The 24,424-nt window shown below is 35.9% G+C and overlaps 1 protein-coding gene across 2 annotated transcripts in view; it reads left to right on the top strand.

The window, feature by feature from the left end:
- Positions 1-24,424, top strand: part of GSK3B (glycogen synthase kinase 3 beta) — a 209,080-nt gene that overhangs the window by 133,926 nt on the left and 50,730 nt on the right. For both annotated transcript variants that reach the window (XM_045851731.1, XM_045851730.1), the window contains exon 7: positions 1,217-1,314. In XM_045851731.1, the coding sequence (XP_045707687.1) occupies positions 1,217-1,314 (98 nt within the window). The remainder of the gene's footprint in view (positions 1-1,216; positions 1,315-24,424) is intronic.

Below are 24,424 nucleotides of genomic sequence, written 5' to 3'. Positions count from 1 at the left end.
TTTTCCTTGCAGGTAGACTTAATGGTGGGCTGTAAATACAGTGACCATGTAATTCATCTTCCCATTTCGTAATACTTTTAAAAGAGAAAATAAATGTTATCAGTAATTATTCCAGGGCAGTAGATTTAAACCAGGACTCTTTGGGGTAAGCCAGAATGTATGCTTTAAATTGTTTATTAATTTATTAATTGCAGTTTTAACAGTTGTGAAATAAAGTAGAGTCTTCTGTCTTTACATTAAAAATGGTAATATAGTTACGCACATTTTTTCTGTCAATATTACAACATAGAAGTCAACCGTTTAAAGTTACAAAATTTTTTTCTCAGAATTTGCATTGGCTTAAAACTGTATAAGACATTGAATCCTAAATTGTTGCTATTCTGCTAATATGATGAGATTGTGTTACTTTGCCTTATTTTTAAGTATGGTAAGGAGTAAATCATGCCTATGTTTTGCTACTATAATTCCCTGTCTTGATTGTTGAAAACTTGAACATTTGATATTTGGTAATAAATAGACTTTACCTTTTATTGGAGTAGTATTATTGGCTTTGATTCCTCTTTAGTAAGTTTAACACTTAATTTTAAAATGTGTTGAGCTGCCCTAGCCGGTGTGGCTCAGTTGGTTGGAGTGTTGCCTCACATACCAAAAGACTGGGGGGTTTGATCCCTCATTGGGGCACATATGGTAGGCAACCAGTGGATGGCTTTCTCCCTCTCCTCCCTCTTCTCCTCTTTCTCCCCCCTCACTCTCTTCCTCTCTAGAATCAATAAACATTTTTAAAAATTAAAAATAAAATGCAGTAGAGTCCTCTCTGGTTGGTTGGCTCAGTTGGTTGGAGCATCATCCTATACACCAAAAGGTTGCGGGTTCGATTCCCAGTCAGGGCACACACCTAGGTTGCCAGTTCAATCCCTGGTTGAGGCATATATGAGAGGCAACCATTCAATCTTTCTCTCTTGTCTCTCCCTCTTTCCCCTTTGTGCCCCCAACCTCCTCACACCAAAATCAATAAAAATATATCCTTGGGTGATGATTTTAAAAAAACTAAAATTCATTAGGAATCGTTTGATTTCTTTCCCTTTCGTAGATTGTGCAGTCTTTTTCTTGTGATACTTATTCTGTGATCAAAGTAAAATTAGAAAATGTATACAAATATTTTTTAACTCAACTTAAGGTACACATACATATTAATAAGCATTTGTTTTCTTTTCAGATGTATGGTCTGCAGGCTGTGTGCTGGCTGAGCTGTTGCTAGGACAACCAATATTTCCAGGGGATAGTGGTGTGGATCAGTTGGTGGAAATAATCAAGGTGAGGTTCAATTGGAATTTTGATACCGGAAGGAATTTTGTTACTATCATACACATACCAATGAAAAACAAAAAATGGAGAAAATGAGCCAAGATCACATATCAAGTTCAGTTATAGAGGAAGTGTAAGAAGAACATGGCCTTTTAAGTTCTAATTGAGTTATTCTTCTGTTTTTATGATCCTAGAAAAGCCATTTTTTTATATCTGATGTAAAAAAGGGATATATCAGTTATTTGAATAACTAAAAGCAATATGATCACTAAAATGTACATAAAATGAATCAAAGCATAAGCTATGTCTCTCTTTTTCTATGTACTCTCTGCTTCTAGTACATTGCTGAGCACATAGGAGATGCTTGTATTTATTCAATATATAAATACTTGTAAAATGGATGAGTAAAATCTACATTTATGAGTAAACCACTAAAAGAAGCAAAACTTTGACTCAATAGGTTTAATATAATTTTAGTTATTAATTCTCTTGATACTTTTATTAACAACACCAGATTCAAAATATTATCTTGGAATTAATATTGTCTCTTAAGAACAGCTAGGTGTGAGATTATAATTGTGATTTTAAATGTAATTTCTAAGAGGTCTTAATATTTGATCTCTTATAGAATTCCCCACCTCTTCCAAAAAATTCTAAAATCTGTATAGACCACTATAGACCACTAGATTGGTTCATTCTAAGGTTATAGTTTAGCCAAAGCAGCAACACCTAGTATCTTTTGGACTTTATTCTTTTTTTTTTTTAAGATTTTATTTATTTATTTTTGGGGGGTGCAGAAAGTGAGGGAGAGAAACATCAGTGTGTGGTTGCCTCTCATATGCCCCCTACTGGAGACCTGGTCTGCAGCCCAGGCATGTGCCCTGACTGGGAATTGAACCAGCAACCCTTTGGTTCATAGGCCAGCATTCAATCCACCAAGCCATACCAGCCAGGTGAACTTTATTCTTGATTTTCCAAATGTTTCATAGAAGTGAAAAATTAAAAATCTTGTTAGAGGTTATATAGTCTAGTATTCTTCATGCAATGCATGTACCTTCTTAGTTGCATTCCTAAAAGATGGCTTTCCAGTGTTTTCTTGAATGCTTCCAGCCATTTGATTGCTACGTTGGGATGCAATCTGTTTTGTGTCTGCACAACTTGAATTTACTTCTATTACTCCTTGGTAGCTTTTACCAGTTGTACACAGGACTGTGTTTAAGTTACTTTAAAATCTTTGTACTTCAATCTATAAAAATGTTACTTTTGATAAGATGATTTTATTAGATATCAGTGTATGCAAGTGTAGTTGAAAAGATCAGTGTATATTCAAGAATCTTCTTTGCTATTCATATAATTTCTTATCGTTTGCACCTGAAACCACTATGGTATTTGCAGTCTTTTTTTTTTCCTTTTTTGGGGTTTTTGTTTTTGTTTGGTTGGTTGGTTGGTTTGTTTGGAGGTTTTTTTTTTGGTTTGGGGGTATTTTTTTTGGATAACCATCTTTTAATTTCAAATTGAACCTTTAAACTTTGTTAGATCTACTTCCTTCCTGATTTCCAATTACAGTCAGATCTAAAACCAAATATTTTGATATTTTTATTTCCTAAAAACCTGTGTATTCTCCATTATTAAAATTAATATTCTCATACGAGAATTGGCCAACTTTTTTTATAAAGGACTCAATAAATATTTTGGGCTTTGTGGGATAAAGTGCAAATCATGGAGATATATAACAAAAGAGAAATTTCCACAGATTTTTTTAATTGATGAAGTTTAAAATATAATAACTAAGTATAATTTTTTGTGAGACACTCTATTAATTAGTAGAATAGAGTTATTTTGAGGGCTCTGACATTTAATTGGGATTAAAGTTAGTGTTCACTGACATCAAATTGATTGCAAATGATTATCTGTAAAGTCAGTTCTGAGTTCATGGGTCCTATAAAAACAGAGATTGGGGCATAGTTTCCTGACCCCTGCTCTAGTGCAGTTAGCATTTCTTCTCTCCCCAGGCTTTCATTTGATGAACTCCCAGTGCGATTCTCTGGGCATATTGCCATTCTTTTGTCATATATGTTTAGCTTATTAGAATCTTGTTATTTCTCTATTTATTAAAGTTAAGAATTACCATTAATTTTAATCAATTAATACATAATGCAAATGAGATTGCTCAGGAAGCTAAATGCCCATCTGTGATAAATTGACATCTCATTCTTGCCATCCTGTCTATTAAACCTTTATGTCCAGAGCTTTTCAATAGTTTTTGTCCAGTCCTTGTAATTTAATTTTTTAGCTAATACTGATTTGTGCTTATTTTTAATAGATTTTAGTAGAAACTGTCAGTTGGTTATTGGTAATTTGAGACTTTATTTTCAGTTAGGGTTTATTTCTTCCAGGTTTGTTCATGATAATTTGTAACAGTAGGCCAACTCTAAAACAACACTCTTTTTTGTTTATTTGTTTTCTTGTCATGTATTTATATGTAAGGAATGTAGTCATCACCCTACTATAGTTACAAGTCACTGTCTAAATATTTTTAAAGTGATGTGAGATGATGAAATTAGCACCCCAGGACACTTTGGAATATCTGGCTTCTTGGTCCCTTTTGCAGTCCTTAAGCATGGCTCCCCAGGATAGATGAAATGTGATTCTGGTTTACCATCCATTTGGTGACGTTACGTTGAAGTTAATAGACATTGTGTTGTGGGGGGAGTGTGTGTGTGTGTGTGTGTGTGTGTGTGTGTGTGTGTGTGTGTATTGCATGGAGATCAGTAAACATTGTAGGGGTTGTGTGTATATGTGCCTTTAATATAGCTCTAAATCTTGTTGATTCTGTATATCTGTTCTTTAAATATTGAGTATCTGTGATGTTTCATGGAGAGAAAATGCATAACTAATTCTGATTTAACTGTTCTAGCTTTCCTGGTTTAAGTTGTAAGTCAAAAAAGAGATTGTACAAGTTAGTTTTCAGAGTTAAATGTTATTAGACATCTTGTTTTTTAAACAGACTGTCATTACTTCTAATTAGGACTTCAAGAATTGATTTGAATTTTCCATGAAAGGTGGCCTCATAGATCCCCAATTCAATTCTTAATTGTTTTGAGATAATAGTATGAGTAACTGGGGGATCCATGTTAGTCTGGGGTTTTTTCCTGCTCTCTTTTCATTTCTCCTTTGAAAACCTCATGGGGGATTCCTATGAAGTATCTGGGGGTGGTAGCTACTACCCCCACCCCACTAAAACAGATACCCTTCTCTGTGGATTGAGTTTATGCAAAAAAATGAACAATCATATAGCAAACTTAATGAGTTTTATATGTGGAAGACTTGCCTTATTATAAAAATTTTCTGAGGGGGGACTCTGTTTTATTTTATGTTTTAATATCCAAAGGTACCAAAATAGTTTTAAGTAAAAATTTAAGTTGGGTTAAGCTGCTAGACCATTGTTCACTCATGAATTTGGAATTATCTGGGAATTAATAAGAAAACATAGTGTGATTTTCTTATATGTGTTGTTCGTAAGTTTTATTGGCTCATATGTCCAATTCCAATATTTACAGCATGACTAACACAGTTTTATAAACTGAGTTAACTTTATCTCATTCTAGTTAACGTTTTTAATATCTTCCTTCTCTTCCCTCTAATAAGAAGGTTTTTGCTCCCTGGTGTGGCTCAGTGGATTGAGTGCCAGACTGCAAACTAAAGGGTCGCCAGTTCTATTCCCAGTCAGTGCACATGCCTGGGTTGCTGGCCAGGTCCCCCAGTAGAGGGTGCTCGAGAGGCATTCACACATTGCTGTTTCTCTTCCTCTCTTTCTGCCCCCCACCCCTCTCTAAAAGTAAATAAATAAAATATTTTTTAAAAACTCTTACCAACGCAGTTTATTTTAAGAAGGTTTTTACAAAATATTTAGAATAAAAATATAAAGCACAACATAATTGAAAGTCATCAAAGATCATTTTTAAGCATGAACAACACTTCATTTTCTGAGATTTATTTTATACATAGGATTATCAGATCAGCATTTCACTGTGTTGATTGTTTATGAATATGCAAAAAATACTTGGATTTCAAAGCATTTGTACAAAGAGAAATTCTATTAGGGACTTCTAAAAAGATAAGAATTTTTTCCTAATTTTTTTCTTAACATATTAAAATAATCTCAAGAATTACCTGATGTGGTTTCAGATACCTGATAAAAAAAAAAATTAAACATTTCCGGTGACCCTCTACCAGGAATTTTACAAACACAGGTTTAGTGACATAGCATTGTCCCATTTGGCGTCCTTGCCATCAGCCACATTAATGGGATTATTTAGAAAAGAGTCTTTTGACTGCTTAGAGAAAGTGTATTTTTTAATGATAATTGCTTTTAAAATAATTTTATATTTTATAATTTTATATGTTGAATAGAAAAGACTGAGAAAACACAAAAAAATGTGAAGAACAAAAGCAATTACTGTTCTGGCACATCATGAAAAATAACTTCTGTAAATATTTTTATATAGCTTTCTGTGCATATATATGTTTAAATGAAAATGCCATCTGTTTTGTAGACTTTTTACTAAATTATTATTTGTATTTCTCACATGAAGTATATTTTGACTGATTTCTAATGACTGCCTGTATTCTATTTTGTAATTATATTCTGAATTATATCATTGATTCTGAGATTATCTTGAAAGTAAAGTGATACATTATTTCAGTGCCTATCAGAGATTTGATTATTAACTTACAAAAGTGACAAATGCCCCCCAAATTCCACAGATGAATTTAAGTTGAAGCAATCTCCAGGAAATTATAGGCCTGGGAATGCTGGAGGTTTTACTAATAGTTTATTTTCCCTCTCCAAATTTTATAACATAAATTTCAAGTGAGGAAAGGTAAGAAGCTTCAGACTAGAGTTCAAGTTTGGGGAAACCAACCATTTAGCAGAATTTCAAGTTTTAAATGCATTAATGTTCCTAAAGATATGCTTTAATTTGTCCATGAACATTTACTTATGCTTAATAATAATTTGACCATTGCTTCATGATGAAAGAGTAACTAGCTTTTTAAATTTAGATGTGTTTCTCAGAAAAATATGACAAAACATATAGCTACTTAAATTATTTGTAATAAAATTATTATAAGGCAATTAAAGTCACTAATTTTTCTTAAAAAACAACTTTTCTAAGCTATTGTTCAATTTTCTCAGCAATAACTCAATTTAGATGTTATTTACCTAGCTCTTACATGGCTAAGAGCTAGTAAAACCTTATCTCTAGCAGAAACTTGAAGAAATTGGAAAGTAAACAAGATCCAAATAATCTTTTGATTGTTATTACAGCTAAGTAGATAGACTTCATTTCTTATGAAGCCTTTCAATAGAAAAAAAAGGGGGGGAGGAAGATTTAGCAGTGAAGAGTAGTGGGATCAAGGGAAAGCTGAAGGAGGGGATTTTTCACTTTTTACTGTTCTGTGATACTGATTTTTTTTAAACACTTTTTTTTTCAATTATGGTAACTGTGAAAAACTACATGCTTTCAACTGCTTTGTGCCAGAATCTTTTGTTAGTAAAGTTGAGAGACCCACACTTTGCCACAGATATTTGTCTAAATAATTGTTTTCTTGGTCTTCCAATTTGACTGATGGCAGTTCGCAGTATAATTTAAACCAAGAATTCGGTGATTACCTGGCTCCTCAGAAGTCTACATTTTCTAATACTGGGAAACAACTGCTAATTACAAAGCTGCCACTTGGTGAGACCTTACTCTGTACCAGGCAGTGGGCTAAGCATTTTATGTACATTACCACATTTAATCCTTATATTAATCCTAGGAAGAGGATGATGATTACTACCACCCACCACATTTGGGAGGGGTCGATGGTAGGAAAACCCTTTCTGATTCACCTTTAACTAAATTGGTGTCCTCTATGAATGGAGTTTTGTAGATCTGGGGAAAACATTACCCTTACTGTTTACTTGATATCCAGAACCCATTAAGTTATACTTATTAAATGTTAGTGTTTTTAAAAAATGACCACAAACTGAAAGAAACAGACCCTAAATCTTACCGTAATGAATATATACAGAGGTTGGCAAAAGTAGATTTGCAGTTGTACTGCAAATAAGTGATAAATACAAGAGTAAACTTGTTACACATACTCATAATTATTAAGCTACTTTTTCCCACCCTTGTGCAATTAGTTTGACATGTCTTTGGACTAAGTTTTACTGTACTTCATCTAAATTAATCAAGATTATAATGGTAGATTTCTGTGCTTTCAACAGCTCAACCTTATTTTCACCATCTTTGTTTGACAAACATTTTAGATTTTCAGCTGTCTTATTTCCATGTTATGATTTGTTCAGCATCTGTGTGCTTACACTCTTTTTCCAGCTTATCATGTTCACTATCAAATAGTCTCAGAGAGAGGTCTAAAATATTATTTAAACCAGAGTTTAATAAGTATACTTTTTTCCTAAGTTTTTTGATAGATCGATGATGTATCTTTGCTAACATGCATTTGGATTTTAATCATGTTACCTGGTGGCATTTCCTCTGCTGTCATGTTGCTGAGTTTGTGTGTTATTAACAGGCTGCAAAGACAGCATATTAAACATCTACCTTTTCACTCCCCAGAACATGTATGTACACTTCATTACACACTGCGGTTCTGATTTTTTACTTGTAATCTGTATCATGTGTAATGCATGCACAAAATATTTGATTGCTTAGTTTATATTTTATTTTTTCCCTGTTCATTACTGACTAGAGAAGCAACTTTTAATAGCTTTTGAATCATAGAGTACTTTGAAAATGTATTCATACTGTGGACTCTCCTCCAGAAAAATGACACGGCACGTAACAGAATTTTGCACTTAATGTGAGATGATCCTTGGGCTTTCTGAAGCTCATCTAGGAACCCTTAGCCTAGGGTTCCTAGATTAGGTTGGATTAGGTTAAGGGTTAAATTTTGGTTACATGTAGTTGGGTTGCTGAAGTTTGGCGACCTCTGGTGTTGAACTATTAAAAAAGCAAGGCTGTGAAAGAAATATTTGTTATTTATTTCATAGTTTTTGTCAGATTCTTGGCTTTGTTTTATTTCTTTTAAGAAGTAAATTCCTGATTTGATATTATTCAGTGTCTTGGTAAGTTGGTAACTAAATGAAGAAAAAATGTCAAAACAAGTGTGAGTGGGACTGGTACAAATTAAATGATTAATTTAATCATAAGGGATGAACATCATCCCCAAAGGAGTGTGCAGACTGATCTCTGATTCTTTTTGTTTTTCTGCCCATAGTACCTCCCACCCCCATGATCTAGGATGGTGGACCAAAAAATAAGTGCATTTGTTTATTTATTTATTTATTTTATTTTTGCAATGAGTAGAAAGGTCTTACTCTCGTTGATAGATGATCGAAAATACACTGTTGCCAATGGTGTGATGATTTTAACAGACCCCTGTCCTTTTTTTTAAATTGTGTGAGATATCATACTTACAGAAAAGTACATAAAACATTTGTGTAGTTTCATTTCTTACAAGTCGACAATACTCAACCTTTTTGGCACCACAGACTGGAGCTCAGATAAGCTTCGCTCCCCCACTGTGGAATGGGGGGCAGACAAACGGGTTGGGGAGGACAGAGGCTGCAGATGAGGGGGGTGGGATGGAGAGACAGGAGGCAGGGGTCAGGCAAGCTTTGCTTGCAGGCCAGTAGGGGGGCCCTGGGATTTGGGGGCCCCTGTTATACGTCATGGAGGAACTCAGGATGTTTTAGGACATCCAAAAGTAAGGTTTTTTAAGTATGTCCTTAGTTGAAGAGTTTTGAAAAAAATTAGTTTTCCATCTCTTAAAATTCAAGAGAACCCTAAAACTTACTTTGTGTGTGAAATGACGAGGTCCACATCAAACATCCTTTTTTGTTTGTACAACGAAGAGATACAAATATACTATTTCAGAGGTTCCAAACTTATATAATTCAGCTGGAGTAATTCAGGTAGGAATATACTCTGTACTTAATTTAAAAACCTAATGTAAAACCTAAAGGTATATTCAAAAGTCGAAATAGGATAGTCTGTTTAAATGCCTTATGTTTGTGGTATTGATGCATTCAGAATCTTTGCTGTTTATGATCCTCTTCAGCCTTTAAGTTTGCCATTCATCTGTTACCCAGTTTTTATTCTCTGTTACTACTCATCTGTTAACAGTTATCTACATCCTGCTGTTTTCTGCTTCATACCTAGTGTGCAGAATGTGCTTCTAACTCATTTGCTTCCTAGATTCCTTAAATAAAATCAACTCTTGCCTCTCCTTCCAGAACCCTTTCTTGAATCCCTTCCTCACTCCAGTGTAGTGTAACACTTTCACCTCACACACAATTTGTACTTATTTTGTTGTATTGGGTTTTGACTTCATTGTAGCTGATTTGTGTACAGCTCTCTGCCCCAGACTTCCTTGAAGATAGAAACTCAATAAATGTTTTGAATGAGTAAGAGGCTGAAAAAATGTTTTAAATGTTTCTCAGTTGTTTCTTACCTTTGCATTCTTACATTCTTTTGCACCTTAGGTCATATCTTTTAGGGTTTGATAGACTGATATTTTTAATGCTAGCCTTTAAATAAGGATAAACATCTGGTTGTGTTTAATGTAGTAAAGGCATCACAAATTACATAATGGCCTGTTGTTTTCCTTTTTAAATTAACTTCATAGAGATGTAATTTATATGCAATAAAATATAGCCACTTTAAATGTACAGTTTAATTAGTTTTGACCAACATATATAACTACCATCCTGGTCAAGATTGAAAGAAAACATTTCCATCACCCCCAAAATGTTTGTATTCAGCCTGTATGACCAAGACATCCCAGTGTGCCCAGAACTGAGGGATTTGCATGGATAGTCACAGATAAACCAGAATAGTTCATCCTCTTTTTCATGCCCCTTAAAAACCAGTCTCCCGTCTTCTGTCTCTGGTGACAATTGGTCTGTTTTCTGTCACTACAGATTAGTTTTTCCTGTTCTAGAGTTTCATATGAATGGAATCATATAATGTTTCTTTTGTATCTGGCTTTTTTTTTTTTTGGTTCAAGATCATGTTTTTGGTATTCATCCATGTTGTTGCTCTTATCACCTATTCTACTTTATGCTGAATTGCACTCTGTTATATATACCACACTTCACCCGTTCACCTGTGAGTGGACATTTGACTTGTTTTTGCTGCTTATGAGCAAAGCAGATACATATTTATGTTTATATTTCTCTTCAGTAAAGAACTAGGACTAAAATATTGTACCAGTGATACGATAAGTGTATATTAACATTATAAGAAATTACCAAAATGTTCTCCAAAGCACTTCTACTATTTTTCCACTCCTGCCAACAACATATGAGAGTTTAAGTGTTCTTTGTTCTTCCCAACACATAGTATTCACTATAATTTTAAGTTTAGTCTTAAAATTACTTTTACCATTAGGAAATGTCCCTCTTTATGTTTAATTTCTTGTCCTAAAGTATGTATTTTCTGGTATTAATGTAAGTACTCCATCTTTCTTATGATGAGTGTATGGTATATCTTTCTGCATCCTTATCTATGAGTCTTTACAGTTAAAGTTCATTTCTTATGGCAGTATATATTTAGGTCTTTTTTTAATTGAGTCTAACAAGTTCTGCCTTTTTATTGGAGCATTTAAGACCATTTACAGTCAGTGTAATTATTAAGATAGTTGGGTTTAAGTATTTCACCTTGACATTTTCCTTTTTATTCCATTCTCCCCTTTACTGCCACCTTATGGATATAATGAGTATTTTTTAAATTTTCCCTATTGACCTTTTAAATTACATTTATTAGGGGGGTGACATTGGTTAACATGGTCATACAGGCTTCAAGTGTACATTTCTGTGGTACATGATCTGTATATTGTTTGCCCACCACTCAAAGTCAAGTCAAATCATCTTTCATCACACTATATTTGGCTCACTTTACACTTTATTACTCCCCTACTCCCATCAGTTGTTTCTCCTTGCATTTATTAGAGGTTGTTCTAAGATTGAAAATTGTCATCTTTATCATAGTGTACAAATAACTATATCACTTTACACATAGAGTAAGAACCCTAGAACAATTAGGGCCCCATGGGAAAATAAGGCCACTTTTTCAAGACCAAGAGATTTCGCTTAACTACCTAATACAATACATAAAAACAAACAGGCAAAATGAAGATAGAAAGGAATATGTTCCAAACAACAACAACAACAACAAAAAACAGGACAAAACTCTAGAAGAAGAACTACATGCAACTGAGGTCAGCTGTCTACTAGATGAAGAGTTCAAAGTAACAGTCACGAATATGCTCTTTCAACTGTGCAGACAAATGAATGAACTCAGTGAGAACTTTAGCAACTTGAACAAAGACCTAAAAATTCTAAGAAAGGACCTAACAGAAGTGAAGAACGGAACAACTGAAATGAAAAAATCATTGCAGGAAATCAACACCAAATTTGATGACACAGAAGAATGGATCAGCAACCAGGAAAACAGGATAGTGGAAGTCACCCAGCTGGAAGATCAAAAAGAAAAAAGAATTAAAAAGAATGAAGATAGCATAAGGGACCTATGGGACAACATCAAGTGTACTAACATTCGAGTCATAGGGGTCCCAGAAGGAGAAGAGAGAGAGAAAGGGACAGAAAACCTATTTGAGGAAATAATGGCTGAAAACTTTCCTAACTTGGCAAAGGAAACAGACATCCAAGTCCAGGAAGCACAGAGAGTCCCAAACAAGATCAACCCAAACAGATGCACACCAAGACACATTATAATTAAGTTGTTGAAAGTTAAAGATAAAGAGAGAATCTTAAAAGCAGCAAGAGAAAAACAACTAGTTACATACAAGGGTATTCCCATAAGACTGTCAGCTGACTTTTCAACAGAAACTTTATAGGCCAGAAGGGAGTGGCATGATATATTCAACATGATGAGAGAAAAAAACCTACAGCCAAGAATACTCTACCCAGCAAGGTTATCATTCAGAATAGAAGGAGAGATCAAGATTTTCTCAGACAAGCAACAGTTAAAGGAGTACATCACCACTAAACCAGCATTACAAGAAATGTTAAAGGGGATTCTTTAAGTGGAAAAGGCCAAAACTAGAAATAAGATGAAAAAATATGTACTGGTAAAGTCAAACAAATAGTAAAGATAGTAGAACAACCACTTATAATGTAGTATGAAAACAATTAAAATGGCAATAAGCACATACCTATCAATAATTACTTCAATTGAAGTTGCCTAAATGCTCCATTTCAGAAACAGGATGACTGAATGGTTTAAAAAAAAAGGGGGGGGGGGCCTGTACGTATCCTGCCTGCATTGCCTCCATGAGACTCTTGATTGAAAATCACACAGAGAGTGGAAATAAATAAATGGAAAAGGTATTTCATGTAAATGGAAATTAAAAAAAAAAAACAGAAGCTGGGATAGCAATACTTATATCAGACAAAAAGACTTTAAATCAGAGGCTATATAACAAGAGACAAAGAAGGACCCAGCAATTGTTTTCTTCGGGTAAGCCCCCAGAAGTGGAACAATTCAAAAAGCTGCATGCACCTCTGTTTACTGCAGCATTATTTACAGTAGCCAAGTTATTGAAGCAGCCCCAGCATTCATCACCAGGCGAATGGGTAAAGGAGTGGATGTGTGTGCACATGCACACAACGCACCAGGATGTGGCACAGCCAGAAAAGAAGCGGATATTGCCATTTGCAACAGCACGGATTAACCTAGAGGGTATTATGCTAAAGAAATTAAGTCAGAGAAAGACAAATACTGTATCATTTTACTTAGGGGTAGAATCTAAAAAACTAAACAAACAGGACAAACTGACCCATAGATACAGAAAAACTGATAATTGCCAGAGGGTTGGGTGGTGGGGATATGGGCGGAAAGGGGAAGGGGATTAGGAGGTAGAAACTTGTAAATAAGCCATGCGGGTGTAAAGTACAACATAAGGATTATTAATATCAATATCACTAACTTCGTATGGTGACGGATGGATAGTGGACTTTCTGTGGTGATCACTTTGTAAGGTATATAAAGGTTAAATCTCACTATGTTCTGCAGCTGAAACTAATACAGTATTTTATGTCAACTGTAATTCAGAAGAGCTTTACATTTCAGAATAAAAATTAGACTTGAAACCAAAAAAAAAAAGAACCCTGGAACAATAGCATTCCGTTTTCCCTTCCTGTCCATTGTACTATTATTGTCATAATTTACTTCTACAGTACTTTTACAGTACTTGAAATACTTCTAAAAAATTTAAAAGCAAGAGGGGAATGTCACACATTTACTCACATAGTTACCATTTTTGGTGGTCTTTATACCTTTGTGTAGATGTGAATGTCCATTTGGAATCCTTTTCTTTCATTCTGAAGTACTTTCCTAAAGTGTAAATCTCCTTGCGACAAACTCAGTTAGCTTTTCTTTGCCTAATAATGTCTTTTGAAAGACATTTTTTACTGGATATAGGATTTCTTAGTTTCCAGCTTTTCTTTTATTCTTTAGAAAGGTGTCCGTTTTCTTTTGGTTTGCATTGTGTCTGATGAGAATTCAGCTGTCATTTTTATTGTTATAAGATACTTATATGTAATATGTCTATTTTTGTTTGGGAAAGATTTGCCATTTATCAGTAGCTTTTATTGGTTGATTGTGATTTGGTGTGATATTTTTTTAATTTATACTGCTTGGCAATCTTTGAGCCTTCATTGAATTTTCACAAGATAGTTTTTATGCATCTGTTCCTCCAAACCCCCCTTTTTAGATTTCAGTCACATGTACATATTTTTCTAGTTTTTTTTACATCCATGCTTCAGCTTTGATAGTTTTTCTTCTTTTATTTTCATCACAGATAATTGGTCTTTAATCAGATTAATATATCTTTACAGACTCATTAATATATTATACATTAAGATGTCAACATTTACTTTAATTCTGATATCTCCAAGTAAATAGAATTTTACTGTATTTTTTTCCATTACCACTTAACCCCTTTATACCCTCTTCCACCTCCACATACCCTGCCCCCCTCCCTGAAGTCACCACACAGCTGTTCATGTCCATGAGTCCTTTTTCTTTTTTGCTTGGTCCCTCAAACCTCCTATCCCACCCCCTAGTTCCCTAGAGCTGTCAGCCTGTTCTCTATGAGCCCATCTCTATTTTGCTCATTACATCAGTTTGTTCATTAGACTGCACAAATAAGTGAAATCATATTGTGTTTGTCTCTCTCTGACTGGCTTATTTCACTTAGCCCAATGTTCTCCAGGTCCATCCATTCTATCACAAACAGTAAAATTTTCTTCTTTTAAGGGCCAAGGAGTATTCCATTGTGTAAATGTAACAAAGCTTTCATAACCACTCATCTACTGATGGACACTTGGGTTGCTTCCAAATCTTGGCTATTGTCAGTAACACTGCAATGACTATATGGATGCTTATATTCTTCTGAATTAGTGTTTTGGGTCTCTTGGGGTAAATTCCCAGAAGTATAATTGCTGGGTCATAAGATAGTAGTAACATTTAAATTTTCCTGAGGTAATTCCATACTGCTTTCCACAGTGGCTGCACCAATCTGCATTTCCACCAATAGTGCACAAGGATTCCCTTTTCTCCACATCCTTTCCAGAACTTTCTGTTCATTTGTTTGTTTGTTTTTTATCGTTCCAATACAACAACAAAATGGAGTTGTTTCCATTTTCCCGCCACTACTTTCCCCCGTCCCGCCCACCCCTATCTCCCACCCTCATTCCTATGCCCCTTTGGCCTTGTCCATGGATCCTTTATTCATGTTCCTTAATGACCCTTTCTCTTCTTTCCCTGGTTATCTACTTTCCCCCTCCCTCTGGTTACTGTCAGTTTGTTCTTTATTTCAGTGTCTCTGGTTATTGATTTACTGATGATAACCATTCTGACCAGTGTGAGGTGATATCTCATTATAATTTTAATTTGCATTTCTCTGATGATTAGTGACATTGAGCATCTTTTCATATGTCTATTAGCCATCATCTGTATGTCCTCTTTGGAGAAGTGTCTCTTCAGGTCCTTTGCCCATTTTATTAATTGGATTGTTTGGGTTTTTTGGTGTTGAGTTTTATAAGTTTTTTTACAATTTTGGGTAATAACCCCTTATCAGTTGTATCACCGATGAATATGTTCTCCTATTCATTTGGTTGTCATTTTATTTTATTGATGGTTTCCTTTTCTGTGCAAAATCTTTTTAGTTTGATGAAATACCATTTGTTTATTTTTTTCTTTTGTTTCCCTTGCCTGGGGAGATATATCAGAAAAAAATATTGCTACAAGCAGCATCAGAGATTGCTTTCTTCTATGATTTATATGGTTTTCAGTCTAACATGTAAGTCTTTAATCCATTTTTAATTTATTCTTTTGTGTGGTGTAAGAAGGTCATCTGGTTTCACTTTTCTGCACATATCTGTTCAATTTAAACTATCTTTAACCCATTGAATGTGCTTTCTTGTTCTGTTGAATATTAATTGACTATAAAGGCGTAGGTCCTTTTCTGGGCTCTCGATTGTGTTCCATTAATCTATGTGTCTGTTTTTATGCCAGTACCATGCTATTTTGATTACTGTGGCCTTATAGCATAGTTTCATAGGAGGTAGCATGATTTCTCCAACTTTGTTCTTTCTCAAGATCACTCTTGTGGTTCATATAATTTTTTAAATATTTGTTCTAATCCTGGCTGGTATGGCTCAGTGGATTGAGTGCTGGCTTGCGAACCAGTAGGTTGCTGGTTCCATTCTTAGGGCACATGCCTGGGTTGCGGGCCAGGTCCCCAGTTGGGGGCATGTGAGAGGCGACCAACTGAGGTATCTCCCCAACACAATGTTTCTTTTTTTCTCCCTCTCTTCCCCTCTCTAAAAATAAATAAAATCTATTTGTTCTAGTTCTGTGAAGTACATCATTGGTATCTTGATAGGAACATATTGAATGTATAGATTGCTTTGGGTAGCATGGGCTTTAAAAACAAAAAGATTTTATTTACTTACTTTTAAAGAGAGGGTAAGAGAAAGAGAAAGAGAGGAAGAGAAACATCATTGTGGGGTTGCCTCTCACACATCCCTAACTGAGGACCTGGCCTGCAACCCAGGCATATGCCCTGACTGGCAATTGAACCAGTGACCCTTTGGTTCATAGGCCAGTGCTCAATCCACTGAACAACACCAGCAAGGGCCTTATTAATGATGTTAATTCTTCCTATCCATAAACACAGTATGTGCTTCCACTTTTTGTGTCTTTTTCAGTTTTTTTGTTCAGTGTCTTATAATTATCTGAGTACAGGTTCTTTCCATCCTTGGTTAAATTTATTTCTAAGTCTGTTCTTCTTTTTGAAGCAATTATGAATGGGATTATTTTCTTAATTTCGCTCTCTGATAGTTCATTATTGGCATATAAAAATGCAACTGATTTCTGAATATTAACTTTGTATCCTGCTAATTTCCTGAATTCACTTGTCAGTTCTGGTAGTTTCTTGGTGGACTCTTTAGGGTTCTGTATGTACTGCATCATACCATCTGTGAAAAATGATGGTTTTAATCTTCCTTTCCAATTTGAAAGCTATTTTTCTTCTTCTTGTCTAATTGTTCTGGCTAGGACTTCCAGTACAGTGTTGAATAAGAGAAGTTAAAGCAGACATCCCTGTGACATCCCTGTTTTGTTCCCGATCTTAAGGGGAAGTCTTGTAAATTTTTACCTGTTGAGTATGATGCTGACAGTGGGTTTTTCAAATATGGCCTTTATGATGTTTAGACATGTTCCCTCTATTCCCACTTTGCTGAGAGTTATCATAAATGGGTACTGGATTTTATCAATGCTTTTTCTGCATCTGTCGATATGATCATGTCTTGTGTTTTTTACTCTTCATTTTGACTATGTGGTGAATCACATTATTTGATTTGTGAATGTTGTACCAACCTTACATCCCCAGAATAAATCCCACTTGTTCTTTTTGTCCTCTCTTGATGAGTCTGGTTAAAGGTTTGTCGATCTTGTTTATCTTTTCAAAGAACCATCTCTTAGATTTATTATCTTTTATATTGCTTTTTTTTAGACTCTTTCATTTATTTCTGCTCTTATTTTTATTATCTCCTTCCTTCTGCTCACTTTGGGCTTGTTTGTTGTTTGTTTGTTTGTTTGGTTGGTTGGTTGGTTTTCCCAAGTCCCATCAACTGTAAAGTTAGATTGTTTATTTTAGCTTTTCTTTTTTCTTGATATAGCCCTGAAATACTATATATTTCCCTCTTGGGACTGCTTTTCCTGTGTCCCTGCATATTTTGGTCTGTCGTATTCTCATTTTCATTTGTTTCAGAGTGTCTGTGATTTCTTCTTGATCTCACTGTTGACCTATCCATTGCTCAATAACACCTTATTTAGCTTCCATATCTTTGTATATTTTTTTCAGTTTTCTTCTTGTGATTGATTTCTAGTTTCATACCGTTATGGTCACAGAAGATGCTTGATATGATTTCAACCTTCTTAAATTTACTGATACTTGTTTTGTGTCTATATGTGGTCTGTCCTAGAAAATGTTCCATGTGCACTTGAGAAGAATATATATTCTGATGGTTTGGGTGTGAAATGCTCTGTAGATCGCAATTAAGTCCATTTGATCTAGTGTGTCATTTAAGTCTACAGTCCTCTTACTGATTTTCTGTTTGGAAGATCTGTCCATTGGAGTCAACAGGGTGTTAAAAGTCTCTACTATGACTGTTTATGTCACTCTCTCCCTTTATGTCCATCAATATTTGCTTTACATATTTAGGTGCTCATATGTTGGGTGCGTAAATGTTTACGAGGTTTATATCCTCATGTTGAATTGTTCCCTTTATCATTAAAGAGAACAATGATTGTGTCCTTCTTCTCATACTGTATCCTTGGTTTTAAAGTCTATTTTGTTAGATATAAGTATTGCTACCCCAGATTTTTTTTCTTTACATTTGTATGAACTATCTTTTTCCTTCCTTTTACTACATGTGAATCTTTCATTCTGAGGTGGATCTCTTGGAGAGAACATATATATGGATCTTATTTTCTTACCCTATCAGCTACCCTGTATCTTTTGATTTAAGTTTCTTCTCCTCCTCCCCCACCCTCCCCCTTCCTCTCTTCCTTCTCTCCCTCCTTCTCCCCCTCCTCCTTCTTCTTCATCCTTTAATACCTGTTGCAATACTATTTGGTGGTAACAAACTCTCTCAGCTTTTTCCTGTTTGGGAAGCTTTTATTTCCCCTCAGTTTTAAATGATAGCCTTCATTTTAGGGGTTGGGTTTCATCACCTTGTATATTTCATGCTAATCCCTTGTGTCCTGAAATGCTTCTGTTGAGAAATCAGATAACAGTCTTATGGTAGCTTCTTTGTAGGTAACAAACAGCTTTTTTCATGTGGCTTTTCCCTCCTTGGATTTAAGCTTTGCTATTAATTAAGTATGATGTCTTACTGTCCTCTTTGGGTCCATCTTGTTTGAGACTCTCTGCACTTCCTGTACTTGTGTATCTTTTCCTTCACCAGGTTAGGGAAGTTTCAGTCATTATTTCTTCAAACAGGTTTTTGATCCTTTGCACACTTTCTTCTCCTGGTATGCCTATAATATGGATGTTGTTACACTTCATTTTGTCCTAAAGGTCCCTTAAATTCTCCTCATACTTTAATTTTTTTTTCCTTTTTGCTGCTCTGCCTGGGTGTTATTTTCTACTTTGTCTTCCAAATTACTGATTTGTTCCTCTGCCTCATCTAATCTACTGTTTATTCCTCCCAGTCTATTATTTACTTCAGATATTTAATTCTCTATTTCCAACCATTTTTAATGGTTTCTATGACTTTTTCATGCTGTTGAGCATCCTTATAATCATTACGGTAAACTGTATTGGATAAATGGCTTGCCTCCATTTCATTTAGCTCTTCTGGAGATTTTTCTTGTTCTTTTATTTGGGGACTTTTTTTTTTTCGTCCTATTTTGGCTGCCTCTTTGTGTTTGTTTCTATATATTAGGTAGATCTGCAAACACTGGTTCAAACCTATGTCAGAATCTGCTTGAGTCTGGTTCTGGGAAACCTGTTTGGATCTCTCAGTGATCCACCGCTTGTGGCTTCCTCTGCTTATCCTGGGTATATAGAAATAACCAATTAGCGTACCAAGGCTGGCTTTTACAGAACTAAGCCTGGTGGAGAGTCAGGTAATGTCTCAAAGCTCCCAGAGGTCTGCCCCTACCTGCAGACTTTCTGTTACTCTTAATCACTGAACATGCCTTAAGCTATGCATCTCATCAGCCAAGCTTAAACTCCAGACATGGTGCGGGAAGAATTCCTGTGGAGGAGCTGTTGCTTCCCTCCAGGCTGATGCATTGTGGTAGGGAGAAAAGTGCAATAGAAGGATGGCTTTTGCAGTATGGGGAATGACTCAGGATTGGGATTCTGGTTGCTGACTTTTCAGCTCTTTCCCCAGAGCCACCAACCCCAGACTCTTCTCTCACCTCTCTCAGCACTCTCATCCACTTTTCCCTCCCTTTACAGGAGTCCAGGAAGCAACTACAAGCTAAATTTTGTGTGTTGGCCCTTTAAGGGGCTCACTATCTCTATAGCTGTATCTCAGTGGCAGACAGAAACTCAGCTCCTTTTCACAGCCAGATGTTATTTGGGTTCCTTTCTCAGTTCTGATGCTCTAGGTGCTTTTTTTTTTAAGTTCATTAATTGTCTGTCTTCTGTGATGCCTGTCTGCTGTTAGACAGCATTTGGTGAAATTTGCGTTTCACATAAACAGCATATTTCAACTGCACAATTACTATTTGGTTTATTTTCTTATGTTCTCTTTCTCATTATCAGTGTTTTAAAGTCCTTCTATAATTCTGTCACCTTTTATCATTTTGGGATCTGTGTCTGTTGACTTGATTTTTTCCCCTCTTGTTTCTGAATCATGTTTCCATTCTTTAAAGAGTATTTGGTATGTCTCTTTTGTAGTTGTTTATACCTGGAGGGCAATTCTAGTATCAGTTACTTTATAACACCTGGAAGCAGAAGTCTATGCTAGTCTTTTTTTTTAAATATATATATTTTTTATTGATTATACTATTACAGCTGTCCCATTTTTTATCTCCCCTTTATTACCCTCCTCGCTGCACCCTCCCTCCCTCCCACCAGCATTCCCCACTCCCCCTTAGTTCATGTCCCTGGGCCGTACATATAAGTTCTTTGGCTTCTCCATTTCCTATACTATCCTTAATCTCCCCCAATTTTTACCTACCATTTATGCTTCTTATTCCCTGTACTATTGCCCCTCCCCACTGAACCTTCCATGTGATCTCCATTTCTGATTCTGTTCCTTTTCTAGTTGTTTGGTTAGTTGGTTTTTGTTCTTGTTTTTTTTTTTTTAGGTTCAGTTGTTGATAGTTGTGTTTGTTGTCATTTTACTGTTCGTAGTTTTGATCTTTTTCTTAGACAAGTCCCTTTAGCATTTCATACAATAAGGGCTTGGTCATGATGAACTCCTAGAGCTTGACTTTATCCAGGAAGCACTTTATCTGCCCTTCCATTCTAAATGATAGCTTTGCTGGATAGAGTAATCTTGGATGTAGATCCTGCCTTTCATGACTTCAGATGCTTCTTTGCAGCCCCTTCTTTCCTGCAAGGTTTCATTTGAGAAATCAGCTGATAGCTATGGGAACTCCTTTGTAAATAACGGTCTCCTTTTCTTTGTTGCTTTTAAGATTCTCTCTTTCTCTTTAATCTTGGCTGATGTAATTATGCTGTGCCTTGGTGTGTGCTTCCTTGGGTCCAACTTCTTTGGAACTCTCTGAGCTTCCTGGACTTCCTGGAAGTCTAGTTCTCCAGATTGGGGAAATTTTCTTTTGTTGTTTTGTCAAATAAGTTTTCAATGTCTTGCTCTTCCTCTTCTCCTTCTAGCACCCTTATGATTCAGATGTTGGAACTTTTCAAGTTGTCCCAGAGGTTCCTAAGCCTGTCCTCTTTTTTTTTTTTTTGAATGATTGTTTCTTCATTCTGTTCCAGATGAATGTTCATTTCTTCCTTCTGGTCCAAACTGTTGATTTGAGTCCCAGTTTCCTTCCCTTCACTGTTGGTTCCCTGTACATTTTCCTTTATTCCACCTTGCTTCGCCTTCACTTTTTCTTCCATTTTCTGACCATACTCAACCAATTCTGTGAGCATCCTGATTACCAGTGTTTTGAACTGTGCCTCTGATAGGTTGGCTATCTCTTCATCACTTAGTTGTGTTTTTTTTCTGGAGCTTTCATCTTTTCTTTCATTTGGATGATTTTTTTTGTTTTGGCACACCTGTGATGTAGTAAAGGGTGGAGCCTTAGGTATTCACTAGGGCAGGGCCATACCTAAGGTGGTCACTTGGTTGCGATGTGGCACCCTCTCTGGGAGAGGGGTCCAAGAGGGAACAATGCTGCCTTCTCTGCTCTTGGCCAGTTTTCAGTTACTTCCTCCGCTACCCACAATCAAATTGGGCCCTTCTGGTGCTGATTCTCAGGTGAGTGGTTTTGTGTATATTCTAGGACCCTGTGGGTCTCTCCAGTGAACTGTCCTGTGAGGCTGGGAGTTTTCCCTGCCACCTCAACCCCCACAGGAGTTTTCAGTCAGAGGCTTTGAGGCTTTATTTCCCCACACTGGAACCCTGGGTTGCATAGTCTTCTCACTCCCCAGTTGTTCCTCCCAGTTTATCCACACACAGATGTGGGACCGCCACCTCGCCCACCCTGGTCCTCCAGCCACCACCTTGCCACAAGTCCTCTCCACCCCGGCTGCCTATTTCCACATGTCCAGTATGGATTAATGTTTCTTCTTTAACTCCTTGGTTGTCAGACTTCCTTACAGTTCGATTTTCTGGTAGTTCTGGTTGTTTTGTTTTTAAATTTGTTTGGTTGTGAGATGCAGCACAGTATATCCACCTACATCTCCTTCTTGACCAGAAGTTCTATCATCTTTTCTTTTTTTTGATAATGCACATCTTACATGTCATTCTTAATTTATTGACCTACTGATGCAAAGTTGTACAGAATTGCACTACTTTATATAAGGCTTTTGTTTACATTTGACCACCTGAAAGCAGTTAGAGCTCCCTGATAGATCATATGTATACCCAAAGCAATTCACCAGCAATATTTTCTGTAACTTAGGCCTTGCTATTAATTTTTTTTGGAATAACATTTCTTATAATACGCACATTCATAGTACTTGTCCACCATTTACATTCCAACCAAAATTGTACACATGTGAAACAGTCACTAACAGACAAAAATACTAAACTTGTGTGTTTGGTAATGCAAATATACTTAAGCATGAATAAGCATGGATTTTACTGTTTTTTTTAGAGAGAGAGGGAAGGGAGGGAGAAAGAGAGAGAGAGAGAGAAACATCAATGTGCGATTGCTGGGGGTCGTGGTTTGATTTCCTGACTGGGAATCAAACCTGCGACACTTTGGTTCGCAGCCTGCACTCAGTGCACTGAGCTATGCCAGCCAGGGCTTGGATTTTACTTTTTAAAAAATTTGTATTATAACTTTATGGTCTTACATACTTGTAATATCCTGCACAACTCAAAAGGATTTAAGTTTTATTTTATGGCATAATCAGTGAATTTCAAGAAAGTGATTTTTTTTAACTTTTAAAAAATATTTTTGTTTCTTCCCCTAATATTGGGTAGACCATTTTAGGGAGTTTGTTATACATGCATTTGAACCCCATATTTAACACTGACATACTATAACTTTAAGGAGCCTGTTTTTCTCTGTCAATTCTAGGTTTCTGTTAAATGTAAAATTGGGTAATAGAATGTCTACACTGTTTAAATGAGAAAAGAAAATTGGTATGCATAGCACAGAGCTTTGACATAATGGATGCCCAATAAATATTTCTTCTCATTGTCCTCCTCTCTACCTCTCTAATGTACCTTTTGAAAGGAGAATTTAGTATAAAGTGTCTTCACTTACTCATTTCAGATGGTTATGGTCTGTTTGTTCTTCTCATGACTGATCTCACCATTGTTAGAAAGAAGGTCTCTGTGGCACCTTTTGGGCTTTATTTTATCTGGGCTCATTGTGTCATAAGATACATCCCTCTCTGCCCTTTATGTGCTTCCCTTCCCTTGTCCTCCATAGCATCATTGTCTGTGGGACCTCTTCCAGTTTCTTGGACATCTGTCTCAGCCTTCTTTTTCAATTTTCTTTTTTCTATATATCTGTTTCCCGAAGGTCCCCCGCCCCCGATCTTTAGCACTCTTCTCCTTCACATGCTTTGCCCATTATACACTGTCACAGCCAGCTAGCACCTGTACATCCAGAACTACCTAAGTTGTTTTTTCTAGCCTGAAGCTCTAATCTAGATGATATGCCCAAAATCCACCACTTGGTGGAGGACTTCTCTTGGTTTTTCTTGAATGTCTTAGGTATTATTTTGTCTTCCAGCTCTATTCCTTCATGTTTAATAACATCAATATTTTTTCACAACTACCAAATCAGAAACTGAAATTGTTTGTCTTTCAACTAAGTCCAGTAAACAGATTCTTTGATAGTATCTCCTAAAATTGGTTGGTCACTAATGAGATTTATCTTACAGTCAAACCTCTTCTCAAAGTTTCCCATCTTAAACAGTTCAGTTCTTCACCAGGTTGTTCACAGAAAAAAATGTCTCGGTTGGGTATCTACCCAACAACCCTTTCATGTTGATACTATATTTCTAATGGGAAAAAGTTGATTTGATTTTTGAACAACTTTCTTCTCAAAAAGCTTTTGAATAAGTTAAGTTCGATAACCAAGTTTCAACAGTGTATCCTAGCTGTTCCTCTGATTAGTTCTGATCTCTGAAAAGCTCCTTCTGGGCCTGTTTTTCTGATGTTTGAGAAGGTTTAAAGTAGGTCAGAGGTTTGCCACTATGGCCCAAGGGAACATACATAGTCAGCTGCCTATTTGTGTAAATAAATTTTGATTGTGGCAGTTTTGTGCTATAGTGGCAGAGCTAAGTAGTACTATAAAAAGACTTTGTAGGCCACAAAGCCTAAAGTAATTACTCCCTGCCACTTTACAGAAAAAGTTTGCTGGGCCAC

This window comes from Phyllostomus hastatus, unplaced genomic scaffold, assembly GCF_019186645.2.
Source record: "Phyllostomus hastatus isolate PE091 unplaced genomic scaffold, TTU_PhHast_1.1 phas_contig_86, whole genome shotgun sequence".
Taxonomy (NCBI): domain Eukaryota; kingdom Metazoa; phylum Chordata; class Mammalia; order Chiroptera; family Phyllostomidae; genus Phyllostomus; species Phyllostomus hastatus.
Note: the sequence above shows the minus strand (reverse complement) of the source record. Positions and strands in the feature narration are given on the sequence as shown.